Source organism: Lissotriton helveticus, chromosome 7 (genome assembly GCF_964261635.1).
Source record: "Lissotriton helveticus chromosome 7, aLisHel1.1, whole genome shotgun sequence".
Lineage (NCBI taxonomy): Eukaryota > Metazoa > Chordata > Amphibia > Caudata > Salamandridae > Lissotriton > Lissotriton helveticus.
Genome location: NC_136068.1, coordinates 784,198,471 through 784,221,816, shown reverse-complemented (window position 1 = coordinate 784,221,816; position 23,346 = coordinate 784,198,471). Strand labels below are relative to the sequence as shown.

Genomic DNA, 23,346 nt, shown 5'->3' with positions numbered 1-23,346 from the left:
CTCTAGGTTTTGCTTTGCCATTGCTATTCAGACCTGTTTGGCAAATGTGTTCTCTTTACAGGCCCGTCTGCAGCCCAGGCTCAAACACTCCTCTTGGCCCTCCATTCTAATCTTATCAGTGTCTCTAACTCTGTGGGATTGTGATAGTGCTTTCTGTGTTTCTCAATGGAAGTCTTGCTGATCCTCCACTCAGTACTGCCATGACTAGCTTGGGAAAGGCTCAATGCTCGCTGCTATGGTGAAGTCACTGAGATGGGCTTATTGCCACTCAGAGGACTTTAAGTAGGTCACTGTTTAACTGGGAACACTTACAAGTTCACCCCTAGTGGTCTGGGACCTGTAATCATTACAATAATTACCAAAAAACAGCCGAAAACACCGAGAGGGTAAGAGATACCGCTACTCCACTCCCCAGTTGTTCACACTCCCTATGATGGGTTTTTATAGTAGCACTGGCAAGGCGTTCAGCTGAAGCACCCTTTCACAATACTGCCAGGTGATTTCAATACTGTGGGCTCATACTGATTCAGAATATCAGAAGAAATATTTCACAGTCATGGATGTCATTTTGGAATTGGACTCTTCTGTGGTACTGTCTTTATGTAAGCGCTCACCATCTTGAGTAAAGGACTATGCTTCTTATGGTGTCTGGAGTTTTCTCCCAGTGCTCTCTTCTTGCGGTTGGTAGGCTGAGTCTCTCTCTGAATATTGTTTCATCCACCTCAGCTGCCATTATCTCCATCGATAGGTAGACTTGACCACATGGTACTAGAGTATACCTTGAGAGAGGTGAGCAATTTGAAAGGACTGGGGAAGGATCGGTATCAGATATTTATGATTGGTTGATATTTTGACAGACTATATTTCGATATATATTTTTGCAAGGACTGGGGAAGGATCGGTATCAGATATTTATGATTGGTTGATATTTTGACAGACTATATTTCGATATATATTTTTGCAGTCTATATTTTGTCATTCCTTGTGTTGACCAGAATCCATATAGTACCACTGAATCACCATATAGTTTTAGATCAATAGTGGACTGCAATAGTTTCACGGACTCACCTTATAATTCCACAGCCACATTGGATTACTAACCTTATGTAATGTGCAAGGAGAACAAGCTACCTCCCTTCAGTAACACCTTATTTCGTAGAGACTATATCTAGCCACAGAATCCTTACCTTTGTATTTCCCCAGCCATCAGACTATATCTGGAAGATTTTTTGTAAGCAGTACCCTTGCATGCTGATAGGTGTCATCGATCGGCATGACCTAGTTGGCGTCGTCAGCACCAGAAGAAACGTCCGTGGCACCTGTATAGACTCCACTCAGGCACGCTGATGTCAGTTACTTTTGTGGAATGAGCTCACAAACCTTCAGGATGTTGCATCTTGACGCAAAGCACAACACAGAGAGAGATGACTTGCTTCTGCACCGCTAGACCTTTCTTCATACCAATATACTTCACATAGTGTTGTTCGTCCACCCGGACAATGTGGTCAAGATAGAATGACAACACTCTATTTGGGTCCAGACAATGAAGTCTCTACTCTTCCTTAGAGGGATATGGAGGAGCATAGAAGGTGACCACTTTCGGCAGTAAGGAGGTCCTTGTGAAAGCACCACTTTGTCAGTGTGAATAAAGAGATACAGCAGCTTTGAGGATAATGCATTTTGCTCACTCCCTCAACAGGTGGAGTAATGGCCACCAGGAAGGCTGAGTTGAGCGTGGGGAGTTGTGTAGAGGCTCAAACAGAGCATGCATCAAAAATTATAAAATTACAATAACAAATTAAGGTCCCACTGAGGCATAATGAATGGTGAAGGGGGAAAAGGTGACCAGAAAGTAGCGGGAACAGCAACCAAGGCCTACTTCTGGCCCCGGAAGCCCTCTCTATGGCTCCCTTGGCCAGGAGAGCCATGACCTCCTCACAGGGCAAGGACAAATGATCCTCCATCAGCCAGTCACAAGATTGTGCCTTAAACAGACGGGTAGTCTTGAAGGGGAGCAAGTAACACCTTTGGACAATCTGTAAGACACACTTGTCCAATTTTATGAACTGCCAGTAGGTCAGGTGATGGCGAATGCTGCCACCAACTGGACCCCCATGATCCCAAAGGGCTAAATTAGAAAGGCTTGGAGGCTGCAGCTGCCGTTGGGGAGGGGCGAAGAGGACAGCTCGCCACACTTAGGCTGGGGAGCATGCATGCCTTGGTGGCTGGTAGGGTATTGGTATGGTTGAAAGCCCTGTCAGTAGCCACAAAAGGAGTGAAAGACAGACTGGGGGGTACGTGGGTCATCCGAGAGGCCCAATGACTTGCTGGAGCCCATAAGTCCTTAAAGAACTCTGAGTCTGCCTTGTCTGTGAAGACACAGGAGCCAAGGAAGGGCATGTCCATAAGGACATCCCCCGAAAAGTCAGTCATCCTCTCCCAAGCGTGGTGCCTCTGGGCCATCGTCGATAAAACTGCCCTGCCCACTGAGTCGGTCATGTCCAATCCACAAAAAATTGCGAACTTTTGCTGCATCCATCCTGTCAGCAACCGCTTTAGAGAGTACAGCCCGGGCCTCCTCCGGGACCTGTGGCAGCACGTGCACAACTGTGTCCCACAGAGGGTGTGAGTAACAGCCCAAAAGGCAGGCGGTGCTCACTGACCGCAATGCTAGGCTGGCAGAAGAAAGCATTGTTCCCCAAAGTGTCCAGCATTTTTGATTTTCTGTTTGGAGAAGTGGTCAGGAATTTGCCCTGGGAAATCGAGGGTTAGACCACCAAGCTCTCTGGTGCAGGGCATTGGGTGAGGAAGTTTGAGGCCCAGGGGTAATGACAGCAGACAATCATCCTATTCACGGGAGCCCCTGTGTTGGGTTTTGACAAGGTCCCCAACAGGACGTCAGTGATAGTATCACTGAACAATATGGGGGTTCTAATGAGAAAACTCCCGGAAACAGCACCTCTGTCAAGATGCTGGCCTTGACTGCCACAGAGGGCAACTGAAGGTGAAGGACCTCAGCCGTCCTCTGCATCACCATTGCATGCAAAGCTCCCTCCTCTGTAGCCACAGTAGGGGGAGAAAGCAAACCAGGATCACAATGGCGCAGGCACCGGCGGTAGGCACCAGGAGCATCGGGACCGGCACCAGGGAAGGCGAAGATGGTATGACGAGCATCAGACCGGATCCAGGAATGGATCTCTAGGCACCCGCCGGAATCACAGACATGGAACAAAATGGGGCCCCTTCTGACCTTGCAGGGGCCGAAGAAACCTCGATGGGGGTTCGGCTGCCCAATTATGAGATGCATGGCCTCATAAAACCCTTGGAGTTGGGTGGGGTCGCTCCGGCTTCCGGAATGTCGAGAAGGAGCGGAGTCGGCTCAGGTGCAGGCTCCAATGAACCATGCCTTGAGCGTCGATGCGCCCTCATCTCATCAGCCGACAGACATGGAGAAGTCGAAGAGCACTTTGACTTCTTATTCTCTTTCTTGCGCCTCCTACCCGAGTGTTCCGAGGACTTTGAATGGGATGAAGAGGACTTTGGGCTCTGCAAACGATCCTTGGATTTTCTTCTCAACTGGAACCTTGATTTCCGTGGAGTTGTGTGCTGGGCCACTAGCAGCTTCAGGGACCCCTCCCTCAAAGCCTTCGGGACCATGGCCAGACAATCGGTGTACAACTTGGTGTCGTGGTTGTGCTCCAAGCACAACAGACAGATAAGGTGCAGGTCCTTCATCGATATTGACCAGTCAAAGGCGCCGCAAGGTAAAACCGGTATTACTAGATGACATCCTTGTCACACCAGGAGGTAATACCTCGAAAATAGTCCACAAAATGTCAAAAAAGTTTGGGTGCCTGCACAGGTGCAGCGCACAATGCCACATGGAGATGATCGATACAACATAGCAACGCGCAGTGGTATGAAAAAATAAGTAAGAATATAATTAATATAAAATCAAAGCCATGTCATTGACTCAGAGTTCAAAATAAAAAAATAGTAAATGATTATTTAAAGCAAAAATCATGTTTAAAGAATCAAATGTGCCTTTTCCTAAATCCTCTCCAGCTCTCATCATGTAACTCGGGCAAATTTTAAGATATTCAAACGCTTTCATGCCAAGAAGGTATAATTCTAATCAAGTAAAAACATGTAAATTATGCAAATACACCTACTGAAGGGAAGGGGATAAGGATCCTTATTGTGAGCACTAACCTTACACTGGAGATATTTGACAAATTGCTTGAAAGAGTAAGGTTTTCAGAGTTGGGATTGATAACTGGTATTACCACACTGGGCAATTCCTTGGAAACAGACAAATCCTTTGTAGGTGGGATGGGGGCAGTTAGTTCATGGATTAAAGGTTTAATCTCTTGTGGTAATTCTGCAACAATCCAAGCACTTTCCTTGGGAAGCATATGCTCAAGTTCTTGTTTTCTCTCTGCTTTATCCACGTTAGCATGTTTTACTTCAGATTTGCTTTCATGACGGTTGATTTCCCTGTCACTTTCCTGCAGCATAAATGAGAAAAGAAAATATAAGTGTGATGGAAATAACTGAAACAAATGTACTAAGGTCTTGATTAAAGTGGGAAGATATTCTAATTTTTTACTTAAATTTAGGTTTGTGTCTGAAACAAGATTGCAAGTAAGGTGTAATTTGTTCCACCAGTTGTTTACCCTTCAGTTTAAACCCTGGAGCAAATTACAAAGGGATTTGCTGTAGTAAAAAGTGCCAGTTTGATCTACTCATGTGATGTAAAAACACGCAAATTGTGAGGATAATTCCCCAGGCCATGGTCTAACAGTCTTTTTGTTTTGCAGGACATGTTGTTTGGGGTCATGGACAACATGTTTTCTTGTTTATTTTGTCCTTGGGACACGCAGGCCCAACCCCCTGCAGCACAAACCCTTTTGCTGCCAGATTACAATACCAAATTATGGATCAGGGAAGGGCATTGTCTGCAGTTAAAGTAATATTTGTGCCCTAATGTTAAAGCTGTTTTAATTTGTATTTATGGTTCATTAATACAAAGCATGTATTACTAGGGTGAGCACCGTAAGGAAATATTGTACGATCAGACTGCACTACTGACAGTGGTTTTAGTATAAAAATATACACACACGTTTACAAAGTTTAACAATGTGAGGCAACGTATAATGTTCCAGGATCATCTCTGATTAGATGCAAATATATGCTAAAACTTGAAAGCAAGATTGATGATTCTTTGCTTTGGAATTAAAATGTTCATTATAAAATGCAACTAGGAACGTTTTGCCAAACCACTGTGAGATTTTAGCAACCATTTCTTTGAAGCATCATTTAGTAAAATGTGTTGATGCAAGCTAGTATTTACAAAACATATTCATCATCGAAAATCAGTTTAACCAGTTTCAACAAAATGACAGGAAACATGAAAATAAACACGGATTGGAAAAGCCAATAGGTATGTCATTGCATTCAGTACAAAACTCCAAAACAAAATGTATGCTCTTTTCTTCCAACTTGAAGTCTAAATGCATGAAAGTTTAACAATATGAGGCAACGTATAATGTTCCAGGATCATCTCTGATTAGATGCAAATATATGCTAAAACTTGAAAGCAAGATTGATGATTCTTTGCTTTGGAATTAAAATGTTCATTACAAAATGCAACTAGGAATGTTTTGCTAAACCACTGTGAGATTTTAACTACCATTTATTTGAAGCATCATTTAGTAAAATGTGTTGATGCAAGCTAGTATTTCCAAAACATATTCATAATCGAAAATCAGTGTAACCAGTTTCAACAAAATTATAGGAAACATGAAGCACAAGTTACTGCTTGTGTAATGATATATCTGTAAGAGACATTAGTTAGTGATAGATTCCTTACCTTAGAATATCCCCAGGCGTCAGACTGGATCCGGAAAATATTGCGCAGCAATACCCCTGCGCGCCGGCAGGCGACGTCCGCGGCTCCACGTCCGTCGTCGTTGGCGCCGGAATGAAGTCGTCGGAGTACTTAGACGCCGCCCTCGCGCGCTGACATCAGTTCTGATACACAGCTTTTCCGCGCCAGATACGCAGAGCCATGATAGAACCAACACTGGTGCCATGAAACTAGGGCCCTGAAAGGGGATGACCTTAACCCTAGATATCGGTTCGCAGAACGGGGAGGATGGGTGAGTCGGTAAGGAATCTATCACTAACTAATGTCTCTTACAGATATATCGTTACACAAGTAGTAACTTGTGCATCTGAAAGAGACACGTTAGTGATAGATTCCTTACCTTAGAATAGATACCCCAGCAATACCAACCCCGGTGGTGGGTCTGCGAACCAATAATCACACCAGAAAGTCCTGGAGGACGGACCGGCCAAAGAAGCCATCCCTCCGGACTTGGCTGTCCAGGCAGTAGTGTCTCGCAAACGTGTGCAGCGAGGCCCACGTAGCTGCCTGACAAATGTCCTGCAAGGGCACTCCTCGGCCTAAGGCAGTCGTAGTCGCCGTGGCCCGAGTGGAATGAGCCCTCAGCCCCACAGGGGGTTCCTTCTTAGCCAAGGAGTAACACGCCTGGATGCACAAGATGATCCATCGAGAGATGGTCCGCATGTGCACCGCCCGTCCCTTCTTAGCGCCCACGTAACCAACAAAGAGTTGGTCATCCACCTGGAACTGGCGTGTGCGGTCGAGATAGAATTACAGCACACGTTTTGCGTCCAGACCATGTAGCCGCTCTTCCTCTTTAGAGGGATGCGGTGGCGGAAAGAAGGTGGGTAAGGTGATGGACTGCCCGATGTGGAAGGCTGTGACAACCTTGGGCAGGAAAGAGGGTCTTGTCCGCAACACAACCTTGTCCGGATGGACAGAGAGGAAATGAGGTGTGGAAGAAAGAGCCTGGGGCTCACTCACTCCCCTGGCAGAGGTGATGGCAACCAGGAAGGCAGTCTTCAAAGTAAAAAGACGGAGAGGACAGTTATGGAGCGGCTCAAAGGGAGCACACATTAGGTAAGTAAGAACAAGGTTAAAGTCCCACTGGGGCATCACGAAAGGAACAGGAGGAAACATGTGTGTGATGCCCTTCAAAAACCTATTTACAATGGGGGACTTGAACAAAGAAGGCTGATAAGGTAGCCTTAAGAAGGCGGAAAGGGCAGAAAGGTAGCCCTTGATAGTGCCCAGAGCAGAGCCCTGCTGGGCAAGAGAAAGAAGGAAGAGGAGAACCTCAGAAAGGGGTGCAGAGAGAGGATCCACAGCCTTTGCTGTGCACCTTGCCACAAATCTGTTCCACCTGCAGGCGAATACCGACTTTGTGGAGGGATGCCTGGCTGCCAGAATGACATTACAGACTTCGGGAGGCAAGTCAAATGGCCTCAACTGTCGCCGCTCAATCTCCAAGCTTGTAGGTGGAGACTGGACAGGTTCAGGTGGAGGACCGCCCCTACTGCTGCGACAGAAGGTCCTCCCGAAGAGGCAGACGAATCGGCGGATCGACGGACATGCTGAGTAGCTCGGAATACCAGTATCTTCGTGCCCAGTCCAGAGCCACAAGGATAACTTGGGCCCGGTCGTGCCTGATCTTCTTCAGCACTCTGGGCAGAAGTGGTATAGGCGGAAAGGCGTACAACAGACCGCAACACCACTCGCGACGAAATGCGCCTCCGAGCTAGTGCCGCCTTGGAAATTCCAACGCACAGAACTGATGACATTGCGCGCTCTCTTCTGTGGCAAATAGATCTAACCAAGGCTCTCCCCACTGCTGAAAGAGGCCTTGCGCCACATTCGAGTTCAGACGCCATTCGTGATCCATCAAGCACCGACGGCTGAGTTTGTCCGCCCTGGCGTTCAGCAAACCTGCCAGGTGTTGAACCACCAGGGTCACGCCCTGATGTTCCAGCCACTGCCAGAGGCGCAGAGCCTCCTGGCATAGGGTCTTCGACCCCACCCCGCCCTGTTTGTTGCAGTACCACATGGCGGTGGTGTTGTCCGTGAACACCTGCACTACACTCCCCTGGACAGAGGGGAGGAATGCCTTCCGTGCAAGCCGGATCGCCCGCAGCTCCAAAAGGTTGATGTGGAGCTGGGACTCCGCCGGAGACCAGAGCTCTCTGATCTCCACCTCTCCCATGTGGCCCCCCCAGCCCTGGAGGGACGCGTCCGTCACAACTACGTGCTCCGGTTGGGATAGAGAGAGGGATCTGCCACTGACCCAATCGCGGTCCGTGAGCCACCACTGCAACTGTATTGCAGTGTCCTCTGTGATCAAGACATGGTCGGACAAGTTGCCCTGATGCTGGGCCCACTTAAACTTCAGGTCCCACTGCAGAGCCCCCATCCGCCACCAGGCGTGATGCACCAGAAGGATGCAGGAGGCAATCAGTCCCAGAAGCCGCAGCGTCAACCTGAGCGAGACTCGGGATAACGCCTGAAAGATCGGAATCAGAGCCTGAAAATCCCGAACCCGCTGTTCGGGAGTATACACGCGAAACGGTGCCAAATCTAGAACCGCTCCGATGAAGAGGAGCTTCTGAGAGGGACACAGGTGTGACTTCGGCACATTGATGGAGAACCCAAGCAGGTGCAGGAGGTCGGCCGTAGTCTGAAGGTGGCTGACGACGGTCTGGGGTGAGCCCGCCTTCAACAACCAGTCGTCGAGGTAGGGGAAGACTGAAACCCCTAACCTGCGCAGATGAGCTGCGACCACCGCCATCACTTTCATGAACACCCGTGGGGCGCTGGTAAGGCCGAAGGGGAGCTTGATAAACTGAAAGTGCTTATGGCCTACCGTGAACCGCAGGTAACGCCGGTGGGCCGGCAGGACGGGGATGTGAAAATAAGTGTCCTGCAAGTCCAACGCTACCATCCAGTCTCCAGGGTCTAGGGCAGCTAAGACCTGAGCCAATGTCAGCATCTTGAACTTCTCTTTTTGGAGGAAGCTGTTGACGTTCCGTAGGTCCAAGATAGGGCGTAGGCCCCCTTTGCCCTTCTTGAGTACCAGAAAGTAGTGGGAGTAACAACCACACCCTACTTCCGGCCCAGGAACACGCTCGATGGCCCCCTTGGCCAAGAGGGCCGATACTTCCTCTTGCAGAAGTCGCAAGTGCTCCCCCGATACGCGGTGGCACTGCGGTGGCATGGCTGGAGGGGTCGCCTCGAAGGGGGGGGAGTAGCCCCTTCGGACGATTTGCAGCACCCACCTGTCCGACGTGACAGTGTGCCAGTGGAAGAGGTGATGGCGGACCCTGCCTCCCGACCGCCGGCACAGCGGTTTCCACGGCTGCCAACGCGCTGTGTATTAGTCTGCGGTGCGTGGCTGGCAGCACGTGTGGGGGCACCCCTTCCTTGGCCACGAAAGGAGCGAAAATAACCCATTTGCTGGCGTGGGGCCGAGAGGCCCAAGGACTTGGCCGTAGCCCTGGAGTCCTTAAAACGCTCACGCGCATGGTCTGCCTTGTCGCCAAATAGGCGACGGCCATCAAACGGCATGTCCAGAAGGGTAGCCTGGACATTGACCGAAAAGTTGGCGGACCTCAACCAGGCGTGGCGTCGAACTGCCACCGTCGTAGCCATCGCTCTGCCCAGTGAGTCTGTGGTATCTAGCCCACACCGGATGGAGTAGCGCGCTGCATCTCGACCCTCCGCAAGGGCTTGGGGGAGTCTAGCCTGGGCCTCCTCCGGGCATTGTGGCAGAACATCCGCGACCGTGTCCCACAGGGTGTGGGTGTAGCGGCCCAAGAGGCATGCGGTATTGACAGACCGCAGTCCCAAACTCAGGGACGAGAACACTTTCTTACCGAACTGCTCGTACCTCTTGGATTCCCGATCGGGTGGAGCCGTCGGGAATGCGGTCTGGGAAGTGGAGGCCTGGATGACCAGGCTCTTGGGGTGGGATGGGTGGACAAAAATCAAGGGTCGCCCGGGGCCGGCCGGTAGCGTCTGGCCACGTTCCTATCCACAGGCTGACCTGTGGCGGGCTTGAACCAAGTGCCCACAAGAACGTCACATAGGGCCTCATTAAACAGCAGCAGAGGCTCAGTGGAGCATGCCTGCGGTTTAAGGACCTTAGTGAGGAGGTTAGTCCTCACGGCCGCGACGGGGAGTGTCAGGCTCAAGGCCTTGGCTGCCCGCGTCAACACTACACTGTAGGCAGCCCCCTCCTCCGTAGCCACGGTGGGAGGGGAGACAAATCCAGTGTCTGGCGAAGTGTCAATACCACTGGCCTCCCCAAACTCATATGTCCAGTCCTGTTGAGACTGGCACTCCTGTGCCAGAGGGTCCACAGACCCCTCCCAATCACCCTCATCACCCATCTCCTGAAGTTCAGGGTCAACGGATGGGGCCAGTTTGTGGAAATAAAAATCTCCAAACGACGTCGAGAGCGGCGCCGGAACCGAATCGAGGGGAGGATTGGAGCGCTGGGGGTGACACTCTAGGGGCCGGCGTCGGTGAGGTCGTAAGGTCGACCGGCGGCGACCCGGATCCGGAGCTGGATCCAGTGAGGGCCTGCGGCGCCGGGACCGAAGTCGCCGGCGGCGCCGGGGCCGAAGCACCCGGCGGCGTCGGAGCCGAAGCACCCGACCCGCCAGGCCCTCCAGCCGGGACCGTTGGGCCCCAAGGCACCACGGAACCCGGCTGAGGAGGGAGGGACCTCATGGCCATGAGGTACCGCTCGATCTCCTCCGGCGTTGCATCGTGCCCAGGGACCTGCAGGTGTGGGGTAGGATGCGGCGCCTGCGACTCCGTCGGACCCTCGGCCGCGTCATGCGAGCGTCAGGGTGGGTCAGAGGAACGATGACGTCGCTCCGACCGCTCATGCCTCTTACCTGAGGAAGATCCCAACGACCGATGCCGACTTCTGGAGCTACGAGGACTACGTGACCGGTCCTTCGACCTCCTGTGGGACCGGGACCTGGAATGGCGCGGGGCCGACTGCCCGAGCTCCAGTCGCTTGCGGGACCGCTCCCGCTTAGCCTTCGACGTCAGGGCCCGGCAGTCGGGGCAGGTGTGGTCATCGTGGTCGAGGCCAAGACACTGAAGGCACCGGCGATGGGGGTCGGTAACCGACATCAGTCGGTCGCACCTGGAGCAATGTTTGAAACCTGGCATCCCTACCGGCACCGTAGGATTCGCGAGACTCGAGAAAGAGATGATCAAAAAGATCAAAAAGTTTAGTCAAAAAGTGACTAAGGGGTAGAGCTTCTCCGGATCTGCGTTAGCTGGCGCGGAAAAAAGAAGAACTGACGTCAGCGCGCGAGGGCGCCGTCTAAGTACTCCGATGACGTCATTCCGGAGCCAACGACACTGACGATGGATGCGGAGCCGCGGACGACACCTGCCGGCGCGCAGGGGTATTGCCGCGCAAAATTTTCCGGATCCAGTCTGACTCCTGGGGATATTCTAAGGTAAGGAATCTATCACTAACGTGTCTCTTTCAGATAATAAACACGGATTGGAAAAGCCAATAGGTATGACATTGCCTTCAGTACAAAACTCCAAAACAAAATGTATGCTCTTTTCTTCCAACTTGAAGGCTAAATGCATGAGACAATTGTATGTGGGTTGCAAACCACTAGAATTAGTTAAAGAGTTTGATAAGAATATGAGTATGTCCCCACAATTGGCTAAAGCACATACTACCCAGATATACCAAACTGTAAGCATTGTAAAAATCCAAGGGAAAACGATATCCAGAAAGCTGGGGCCAGCATTAGAAATTTATAATACTAATGCTCTAGGGGCAACCCTTTATGGTGCAGAACTCTGGGGTTGTTCAAATAAATTCTAACAATCTTTTGATTGCTGAACATCAGATTTTTAGATCTCTAGAGAGTCTCCCAGTGTCTACTCCACTGAGTCCTCTTTACTTGGATTTTGGTCAGAAGAGGGTGTCATATAAAATTGGTTTGCGGGTACATATGTTCTGGCACTGGCTGTGGACTACTGAAGCACTTGACTCTTATAGAGTGGGGCTTTGGGAGCTAATGATAGTATCTGTTGTGGACAAGATCCCTTGGATGTCTACAGTTAAGAACCTGATGGGTAAACTGGGGTTGGCTGTACATTGGAGTGAACCAGAAACTCTGAGTCAGATAAATAAATCCAGCCTTAAAACGATGTATTGGGGTATTACTGAACATGAACTGATATTGAATTGTAAGGGGTCACTTTCAATTGATTTTATGAATTTTAAACAATCTGTTCATTTTGAGCCTACATTGGATGAAATTGAGCCCCCTCTAGCGAGGAAACTGTATTTACAGTTTAGATATGGTTGTCTTCCCCTAAACCACTTTAGAAGAAATTGGAGTAGAGAAGGGGAGCGTGGTGAAGAAGAGTGTTGTCCCTGTTGTTTAGGCACTGCTGAGACTCCTGATCATGTTTTATGTTTTTGCCCCCTTTACTCCCGATCTCGACTTAAATGGATAGCTCCCCTTTGTAGAAATTTGGGAGTAAGGAGATACAAGGAGGCACATATAATAATGAAGATTAACACGACACTCATGATTGTTTTTTGTGTAGCAAAGTTTCTAATGGCCCTATGGATAAGGCGTACCAAGTATTCTTCTGAAAATGACAATGCAATGGTACCTATGATGTAACATAATTTTAAATGTTTTAACATTTTTAATTCCATTTTAAAAGAAGTTGCAACATATGCAATTGTTTTTTCTGTTTTAAGGAATATTCATGAAGTTTGTTTTTATAACCAATAATGTAAATTGTATAATTATGTTGCTACTATGTGGAACTACTTCCCTCTTGCACAAATATTAGCGCACTTTGATTAATTCATAACATTAAGATTGTAGACACATTGTGATTGTTTATTTAGGGTGACATATTTTATTTGTATTGTGTGTTTGTCATTGTCTCTCTTATGGTGTACTTTTATGATCCGCAGAGATCGAAATAAAGTGTTTGAATTGAATTGACATTGGTGGTCCGCCTTTTGGTTTTGTCAATACGTGTCTTGTTTTGACATGGTGTTTGAAATACTTTGTTGTTATGGAAGCTGCCAGGCCATCATCAAAATAACTAATATTGGCAAAAGCAAAAATATTTTTTGTCTCAAAACCACATATTACCACAGTAGTTCCTGGCACATAACAAAACTACTTTGCGTGCCGGTATGCTCCTTGTGAAAGAGCAAAATGCTGTCACTCACAGTGAAGCCAGCTGGCAGACAAAGAGAAAGAGAGATAGAACTTTAATAAAAAGAAAAGGTCTTGGATAATGGCAGACCTAAATAGGGGTCCAATTCTTAAAGAAAGTCACAAAAGAACACCCATGATATATGTCCTTGCATTCGTGTAGATTTATGGCTTTCATGTATTCACAAGAATATACAGACGTAGGTTACGAAATCGTACTCCTAGAAAATATTTCTGAACTGCATTTTATCAGAGCAAATATGCATGGGTTGATATGTTCATAGAGAAAATCAGCTGAGCTGTAAGAAATTCACTTTCCCACCAACAACGTTTTCTCCCCAATTCTCGAAGAAGTTTAACTTCTACCATTGTCAGGAGTACCCTTGTGTAGGAAAGTAGGATCTTTCTTTTATGGTTTATCCCCACTTTTTGCCTGGCGTCAGAATGTTTTGACTGTAGTTTGCTGGGATACTGCTAACCAGGACCCCAGCCTCTCTCTCTCAGAATGGCTTTGGTAAGTCATGTGGTACCTCCACAATTGGCTATTGGTGTACCCTTATAAGTCCCTAGTAAATCGTACTAAGGTACTCAGGGCATAAGTGCACCAGGGGTCTCCCATGGGCTGCAGCGTGTATTGTGCCAGCCATGGGAGTCCACGTAAACTCTGACTACAGGTCTGCCATTGCAGCCTGTGGGAGAGTTTTCTTGTATCTGAGGTCACTGCCCTTAATACCTTTAGCCACCCCTATGGTAGGCCCTTCAGTCTTGAGGGTAGAGTGCCTGGTTATAAGTGTGAGGGTGCCCCTGCATGTGCAAGACACCCCTACAAAGCCCAGAGCCAATTCTTCATGCTTTGTAAGTGCGGTCAGCCATTTTAAGACATATAGTGAACGTAGTCATTAACAGATGTTGAACTATATAATGGCTGCTCTGAACATGGCAATGCTTGGTATAAATTACCTTGGAATCATACCCCGACACCGATTCCAGTGATGGAGGTATGATCCCATGTATGGGGAGGTCCTCAGAGGAGCCCCTGTATTTCCGGTACCAGCCTTTGAGGGTCTGCGAGCAAGCTAGTGCTGCAGCCGACCACTGACACTGTTTTGCACTCTTCCTTCTGAGCTGAGCGCAAGCAGGGGAAGGTAGAACAATACGTTTCCTGTCATAGGTAGGTGTGATCACCTCTCAGTCAGGACTTAGTGTATTGGGCCGGGCGGGTTGCTTTTTAGGGCCACCAGCCTGCCCAGAAGGACAGATTTGGTGCCCTCCTTGCATACACCGGTTTGAGCCAGTTCAGGAACCCTTGGTTCCCGCTCTGGCACACAAACTGGACAACGGACAGTGGAGTGTCCTCCCCTTTGTCCAGACCCTCCTTTGGGAGGGGCCTATGATTGGTTCCAACCTTTTCCTTGGATATTTAAGGGCTCCCCTATGGGTGGGTCCTCAGATTTGCTGTGGAAAAAGACTCTCCTCTGAAACCAAGACACTATTTGACCATCTGGACACTTGGACTTCGCCTAGAACCCAGACTGCATCAAGGAAGACTCCTGCTGCTCCGGGTCTCACTATTCTGCAAATATTTTGCCTTGTCTGTGTCTGTGCTTCACTCAGATTCTCCAGAGATCTGTGGGAATCAAGGAAATCCGAAGTAATCTCCTTTGGAGTGAAGGAGTCACTCCCCAGCACCTGCAAGCACTGCATCGAAGCTGATGGGTCTGCTGCTCCCGTTGTCCTCCGAACTTCCTGAGGCTCACCAACACAGGTGGTGTATCTGTGGTTCTCCCGAGGCCTGACCTGTCTTTCCTGCAATTTGGAGAACAGTATCCCTCGTCAGAGCTGCTGGGTCCAAACCCCCGTGCAACACGCTGACTTGCTGCTGCAAAGGCTTGTTGGCTCTGTACTCCAGAGATCTTTGGGCTACAAGAAGCTCCAGCCTTCAGCACCTCATCCCTTGAAGATCAGCATCCTCCCTTCATCCCTTGCATCATGGGCCTTCATCTTTGGTAAGCTGCCTAAGGTCCTCTTGCAACTCCTGTGCCTTCAGCCTGTGGGTCCTCTCAAGGGTCTTCTTCTGCTTTGGTGGATTCCCCTGCTTGCTCTGGGGCTGCTCTGACTTTCCTGTTATGTTGAGTCTGGACCTTGCTGTTCCCAACGATTGCCTCTTGTGGTCTTCCACGCCAGTTGCGGCTAACAAGGCTTGTTGGTTCTCCCGCCGTACACAACCACCTAGATACCGACACCTGAAGTGGGACAGCTTGTGTACAGCTCCTGGTCTTCGACAGCACCGTACGGTCTCCAAAGCTGCAGCAACAAGTACCTCATCAACTCTTCTGAGCTTCTGCCTGCCAAGGGTGGACATTGTGCTTCCGTGCCTCCAGGTCACCTATGAGTGGCATAGACTCTGTCCACTCTGCTTGCAGGTTCTCCTCTTCAAGAATCCACCATTTTATTCCACCAGACTTCTTTACAGACATCTCCAGAGGCCTTTCTTCCAGAGTTACCCATTGTTGTCTACAAGAGGTTCTGACGTCACTTCACCCCTATGCACCTGGCTTCCCTGGTACAGGTCGCCTGGTTCCTGGGGCATCCACGAGTGGGGTGTCTCTCCAACCTTCCAGTCTCCAAACGGTTTATTTGGTGTCCTCTGGGAAGGGTCCTTTTTTACTGCAACCATGACTTCTCCATTGACTCCTCTTGAACACGGGACTGCCCCTCACTCTGCACACATCCTCATTTGGTTTCCTGGGTACTTTCCTTGGGTGATTCCAGGTTCTCCAAGCTCTTCTAAGTCTTTGCAGTTTGTATTCTACTTATTTAGCATATGGTTTGATCTCCCCTGGAGACCAGTGTATATTTGTGCTACTTACCAGTTCTCTTTGAAGTATTCTTATGTGTATTACTGCTATCCCCATATAGGAGAGATACCAAGTGATAGTGATTTTTTGTGTAATAAATAGACTTATTTTTCATAAACACTGAGGGCTCTTTCTTATCAAATCTACACTGTCGATTAAATGTTGTAAAACAAGCTGCTTTACACTCCTTCAAGATAAGCCTGCAGACTGCTCCCCACAGCTACCCTTTTGAGAGTCTTTAAGGTTATCAAAGACCACTAAAACCACCATAAGGGTTGCCTGAATTAGTGCAAGGTTCATCACTCCTTTAAGTGTGCCCCACATACTAAGCCGTCCTCCTACATCTTGTAACACTTACAGACAAGTTAGCCTGCAGAAATACAAGGCTCACTCCACTGAGACCGTTATTCTTACAGTTGTGGACGAACTTAGGAAGGGGGTGGACATGGGCACTACTCGGGCATTGGTTCTTCTTGATCTCTCGGCAGCCTTTGACACGGTCGACCATGATCTTTTGGTCGATCGTGTCAGCAGTGCAGGGATGCGGGGATCCGGGGATCCGGGGATCCGGGGTCTGGCTCTCAAGTGGACCTTATCTTTTCTCAGTCATTGCTCTCAGGCTGCCTGTCTCACTCATATCTCCTCCCCCAAAATGAAACTGGCTTGTGGAGTACAGCAGGGCTCTTCTCCCTCGCTGCTTCTATTTAATCTGTACCTACTGCCCCTGATCCGCTCCCTTGGAGAAAGGAATGTCGGCACCTTTGACTATGCTGACGACCTCCAATTGATAGTTGACATCAATCATTCGGCCTCGTCGGTTCTTAATTTCCAAACCACTATGCGATTTATAAGCAAGTGGATGAACAGTAACCATCTGAAGCTGAATCCCGATAAAAAGGAGCTGATCCTTATTGGTGGGCCAGCCAACCTCTGGAATTCCAACTTCTGGCCACCCGAACTAGGAATCCCCCCACTACCAGCATGTTCAACTAAAAGTCTGGTTATCACCATTAGCAGTAATCTGTGGGTGAAAGCCCAAGTTGGGACAGTGGTCTCTTCCTGCTTCTTCCAGTTGGTTAGGAAAATCAGGGAGCTGATCCAGGTACAGGTTCTGAAGAATGAGGCCTTAAACCCCGAAGCTTCTCCATCACATCGGTTGACAGACTGGGAGAAGTGGAAGCACGCTTCAACTTCTTGTGCTTCTTTGGCCTCTTACTGGAATATTCCAATGATTTTCAATTGGACAAATAGTACTTGGGACTCCTAGAGCCGTGCCCGGACCTTCCTCTCAAAGGGACCGCGACCTCCGAGGAGTCGAGTGATATGGCGTTGCCTAACGGTGCCACAAGCAGCTTCAGAAACCTCTCGCTCAAAGCCTTTGTAGCCATGGCCTGGTAGTCGGAGCACGACCTTGTGCTGTAGTCGTTCTCCAGACACCAGAGACAAACAAAATGCAGGTTCGTCGCCGACATGGCATGGTAAAACACACCACATGGCTTGAAAACTGAAATAATAACCTTCACACCAAAAAAGGGGTTGACAAAATGTAGAAAAATCCTGTCAGAAAGTGACAGAGAGTAGCTCTCTTTACGGATCTTGACTGGCATGGAAAGAAAAGAACTGATGTCAACGTGCCGAGGTGGCACCTTTACAGGTGATGGTGACGTTGCTTCTGTAGTGGACAATGATGATATGCAGAGCCGACCGATGCCACCTGCCAGGGTGTAAGGGTATTGCTCAAAGAAGCATTTTCCGGATCCAGTCTGACACTTGGGAAATTCAAACGTAAGGAATCTGAGGTTAAATGTCTCTATCAGATCGCCTCTATCTATCCTAATCTCACCTTGGCACATACCCACTGTAACAAAGTAAAATTGAGATGCACATATATGCTCCTTTCATCAACTTTGGCTATTCTCAAGAAATCACTTGCTTACCCACGTAAAATCACATAAACTAACTACAAAATAAATGTAGTTACTGTCCACTCTCTTAGAAATCTGCCAACTATTTCCCAGCAAACTTTCTTTTCTACTGTCATCCTAAAACATCACTTTTCCATTTACTCGGGATACCACATCGTAACTAAAAGGTAGCTTTGAGCCTATCTGCCCCCCATCCATTGACTGGCAGGTGAAGGAAGCAAGCACCCTGAAGGAACGTAGGATCTGCTTTCATGGTTACAAAACTCTTTTTGCTGGTGTCATTCTGTTTTCTGACTAGTCTGACTAGGATCCTGTTAATCAAGACCCAAGTCACTGTGCTCTCTACCTAAATTGGACTATGGTAAGTACTTTGGTACCTTCCTAATTGGCTACTGGTGTACCCTTCTAAGGTACCCAGGGCATAGGTACACAAGAGGTCTCCCATGGGCTGCAGCATGTATTATGCACCCATGAGAGACCGCTCCAAGTGTGACTACTAGCACCACTCACAACAGATAGGTTTCCTTACATCTGAGGTCTCTGCACTTAAAACCTATAAGTCACCCCTAAGGTAGGCCTTTCAATCCTGAAGGCAGGGGGCTAGGTTATAAGTGTGAGGGTGCCCTGAATGAGCAGGATACCTTCAAACCCAGGGGTCGATTTTCCAAGCTTTGTAAGTGCGGTCAGCCATTTAATACATATAGTGGACATCAAGTCAATTACAAGATGTCTAACTATATATTGGCTGCACCAAAACTGCTTGGTATTAAACATGTTGGAATCCTACCCCAACACTGATTCCAGTATTTGATGTAGGATCCCATGTACTGGGGGCTTCCTGTATTCCCGGTACCAGCCGTTCAGGGTCTAACAGCAAGCTAGTAATGTTGCCGACCAAAGACACAATTCTGCCCTCCAGGTAACAGCCAGCCAGGCTCGAGCAGTGGAAGGCAGAACAATACGTTTTCTCTCACCAACTCCCTGACAGGACTTAGTGTATTGTGATGGGGTAGAGGCGCTTGCCAGCACCACCAGACTGCTGTGAAGGGCACACTTGGTGCCCTTCTTGCATACTCAAGTTGGAATCAGTTGAGGGCATTGGTGGCTCCCGCTCTGGTGCGAAACTGGACAAAGGACATGGGAGTAGCATTCCTCCTGTCCAGCCCGTCCTCTGGGAGGGACCCCTGAATCGTCCCAACCCTTTCCTTTGGGTACTTAAGGACTTACCTGTGGGTGGCTCTTCAGATTCATCATGGAACAAGATTCAGATCCGAAACCTCTTCAAGTTCAAATGTCTGGGCACTTTGGACATCGTTGGACTTTGCTTTGGGAACCGACACTGCATCTGAAAGACTCCTTCTGCTCCTGGTCTCGTCGTCCTGCCAGTCTTTCACGTCGTCTGTGACTGTGCTCCATCCAGGTTCTTCTGCAGGCCTGTGGGCATCAAAGACATCCACAAGGAATCTCCCTTGGAGTGAAGGAGTTATTCCCCTGCATTAGCAGGCACTGCAATTAAGCTGACCGATCTGCTGCTCCTGAAGTCTTCTGGACTCTGAAAGGCCCAGCTACACAGGTTGTAGTTCTGCATCTCCTTCGAGGTTTGCACTGTCTTCTCACCGAGTTTGAGGCCAGTATCCCTCGCGGAACCGCTGGACAGAGCCTCTGAGCACCGTGTCAACTTGCCATTGCCAAGGCTTACTGACTCTCCACCTGAGATCTTTGGGCTCCAAACAGATCCAGCCTTCAGCATCTCTTGGCTACTAAGATCTTCATCCTCTCCGCACCGTGGGCCTGAATCCTTGGTGAGCTGCTCAAGGTCCCCTTACGACTCCTGTGTCTTCGGCCTGTCGGTCCCCTTGATGGACTTGTTTGAGTTCAGTGGGCTCCCCTGCTTGCTCCTGCACTTGGAGAATCCCTTGGACCTTGTTCTTCTTCATTTTCCTCATTGTTGCTGCTGCCAAGGCTTGTTGGTGCTCCTGCCGGACAACGACCACCCTGGTTCTCGACTTCCGACATGGGATAGCTCGTGAATGGCTCCTGGTCTTCCACAGCATCGCCTGGTCCTCACAGTTGCAGCGACAAGATCACCGTCAGCACACCTGCATCTTCTGTCATCAGTTGTCATTGGTCTTCAGTGTTTCCTGGTCACTCCCAAGCATAAACTTTGTCCCCTCTGCTTGCAGGGACTCCTCTTCTAGTATCCACCCTTGGATTGCATCAAACTCTTTCACCTTCTTTGCCAGTGGCATCTTCACTGAAGTACTCCATTGTGGTCTACGGCAGTTTCCATATGTCACTTTGCACTTCTCTACCCAGCTTCCTTGGTGTAGGTATCCTGGTTCCTGGGGTATCCACAGGTGGAGTGACTCTCCAAACTTCCATCTTCCACAAGGTTTCTTCAGGGTCCTCTGGGAAGGGTCCTTCTTCTTGAAAATTGCAACAGTGACATCCCCATTGACTTGCATTGAGTACGCGGCTGTGTGTCCACTCTGCACACTGCCTTCTTGGGTTCCTGGGTACTTACCTTGGGTGGTTCCTTAGGTCCCCAGCTGTTCTAAGTCTTCTGGGTCCAATCTCGACTTTGGTCACAGTTCGCATTCCACTTTTTTAGTATATGGTTTGGTTCCCCCTAGAGACCACTGTGTATTTGTGCTACTTACCTATTTTCCTTTTGAAATATTGCTTGTATTGTGTTTATATCTCAGAGTGGGAGATAAACCAATGAGTTAGTGAGAGTGTATATTAAACTATTTTTTATAACTATACTGGGTGTTTTTTTCACTTTAACCTACACTATGAATAGATCTGGTAAAACAAGCTACTTAACAGTCCTTCTGGACTAAGCCTGAAGGCTATTCTCCACAGCTAACAATTTGAGAGTTTTCTTTGTTGTCTAAGAGCACTAAAATCAAATAGGTGTGCACTATGTAGTAACCCAGCCTCCTACACACCCTATCTTAAAAACCCACAACACCAACAAAATGCACATGAAAAAAATAAGAAATTCACAAAATTCCTTAAATGCAAGCCATTCAATTCCAGCTCAACATCTGTATATTGTTTTTTAATCTGCTAAAACAGCCTTTTTTATTCATATTCTAAACATGGGTCACAAATGGCTTTGCACCAATCATCCATGAAAAGCTAACATAAAAGAAACGTTTCGAAAACAGACAAGGCATTTTGCCATCGTAATAAAAGAATATCTTAAAACTAGAAGTCCTTACTTGGTAAAACCTTAAGTCATTGCTTCTTCATTGTTACCTCTCTCCCACCTCAGGATCCCTGACATAATATCTTTGTAAACAAGACTGTGCACAAAAACATTGTGTCAAAAATATTGATTACCACAATATAGTGTTCCTATACTTATAATGTTAAGTATAAAAATATTGGGGAAAATATCATTGATACTAATATTGTCCAAAACTAAACAAACATATTGAGTATTTTCAGGATAAAAAGAGTTTAGAGAAGTTAATGTTAAATATTTTATTATATACTTTGGATATAATGTAATTTAAATTTGGTCCACTAATAATAAATATTTACATACAGATATATAGTTAAATAAACACATATATGGGCCTCATTTTTATGTCAGTGAGAAAGCCTTTCCCCGCTGGTCGGAGGCTTTCTGACCGGCATCAGCGGTTTAAGCTCCGAGCGCATATTACGATGACAGTGTCAGAGTTTAAACTGGCTGGGGAAACCAACGCAGTTCCGACGGGCTCAAAGAGCACATCGGCCAGTCGGAAACGGAAACTGCTTCTAATCCATTAAGGATGGCGTTTCCGCTTTTGGGATTATGTTGGGTTCCGACAGCCTTTCCATGTCAGACTTTCCGACATGGAAATGCTGCCAGAAGGCGAATTTGGGGGCCCCTGGTAGGGCCTCCTTTACCCCAGGCCCTCCGGTTGTGGCCCTTAGGGGCACCTATGGTGCCCCCCTGAAAATGCCTGCACCGTGTGGCAAGAACCTTTAGGTGCCTGCCACATGGTGCAGGTATTTATACAAACTACAATTTATCAAATGGAGCTAATGCTGCAGCCGTTTTCCGCCGACAGCACAAGCTCCCATAGAGAAATAGGAGCTGGCGACCACACCATGTGCGGTCGCATCCTAATGAGGTGTGCGGAACCACCGACCGATGGTTGGTCGGTTCTCACACAGAAACGGTGTAGGTCGGAGGCAACTCTGACCGACATCGAAATCAACTCTTTTATGCAAGTGTGTGTATAAATATATATATATATATATATTCACCGAAAAAACATAAGTTTCAGGCCTGATATAGTTAGGAATTAGCATTTAAAAAACCTTTGAAATTCACTGAAGAAACCATAGGTTTCAGGCCTGATATAGTTAGGAATTAGCATTTAAAAAAACCTTTGAAATTCACTGAAAAAACCATAGGTTTCAGGCCTGATATAGTTAGGCATTAGCATTTAAAAAACCTTAGAAATTCACTGAAAAAAACTTAGGTTTTAGGGGTGTTATAGTTAGACGGACATTTCACTCGTACAAAACCATTGAAATCCCTCCGATATAATTAGTTGTACTAACTATATCTCACGCGCCCGCAATCTACTGCTGATGATGTCACATATTACATCATTCATGACATGGTCAGTGACATCACTGATGACATCTCAAATGACATCACTGATGACATCATCCAGTGAATGTGGTTTGGTTCGTTATTTAAATATGTATTATATATATAGCAATTTGCACTGAAGAATGAGTGGATATATAAATATAAATATCTGGATGGAGGATTTTAGCAATGTGATTGACTGTTTACTTGACTAATTTAAAGTGTCTCACTAAATATATTGGATAGTGACTAAACTGTGTGAACATCTGTATCACTTTGTCAGTTGTGTAAACTGCTTCTCCAGTTGGTTACTAGCTATTTGAAAGTCTATATTAGTTATTGATTAGTTAACTGAGTATTTGTATGGGAGAGTAAATGTGTGTGTGGTTCAGTGGGGGGTGTGTGACTGCCTAAAGATGTGTGAATAGTTGATTCAGTAGGTATATGAAGTTAAAACTGTATGTTATAACAGTTGCTTGGGTGAGTGAATATCTTTATGGGTGTGGCGATGAGCAAATATCTCTCTCAATGGTACATGTCCAACAAAGTAGAAAAATAAAATGCAGTGTATGTGTCAGTTGTTGTTCATAAATAAGTATACATAAGACTCAGTGATTGTATGTGTGACTGTATGGATAACTGTATAGTGATTTTATAACACACTAAGTATAAGTTACTATCTATATGAATAGATAAAGTGGTGTTTGTATAAGTGTATAGCTGAGTAAATGTAACTATGATCCATTGTTTGCATAAGTGAATAGGATGACTTCATAAGTGAATAGGATGTGTGCTGGTGTGTAACGGTGATATAGGTGTATAAGTATATTTG

At 47.5% G+C, this 23,346-nt stretch overlaps 1 protein-coding gene across 7 annotated transcripts in view; it reads right to left on the bottom strand.

Annotated features, from left to right (window-relative positions):
• Positions 1–23,346, bottom strand: part of LOC144769184 (uncharacterized) — a 4,448,662-nt gene that overhangs the window by 1,110,286 nt on the left and 3,315,030 nt on the right. For all 7 annotated transcript variants that reach the window (XR_013598674.1, XR_013598675.1, XM_078653198.1 and 4 more), the window contains one exon: positions 4,213–4,508. Coding sequence is in view for 5 of the 7 variants with exons in the window: in XM_078653198.1 (XP_078509324.1) it covers positions 4,213–4,508 (296 nt within the window). In the remaining 2 variants the exon portion in view is untranslated. The remainder of the gene's footprint in view (positions 1–4,212; positions 4,509–23,346) is intronic.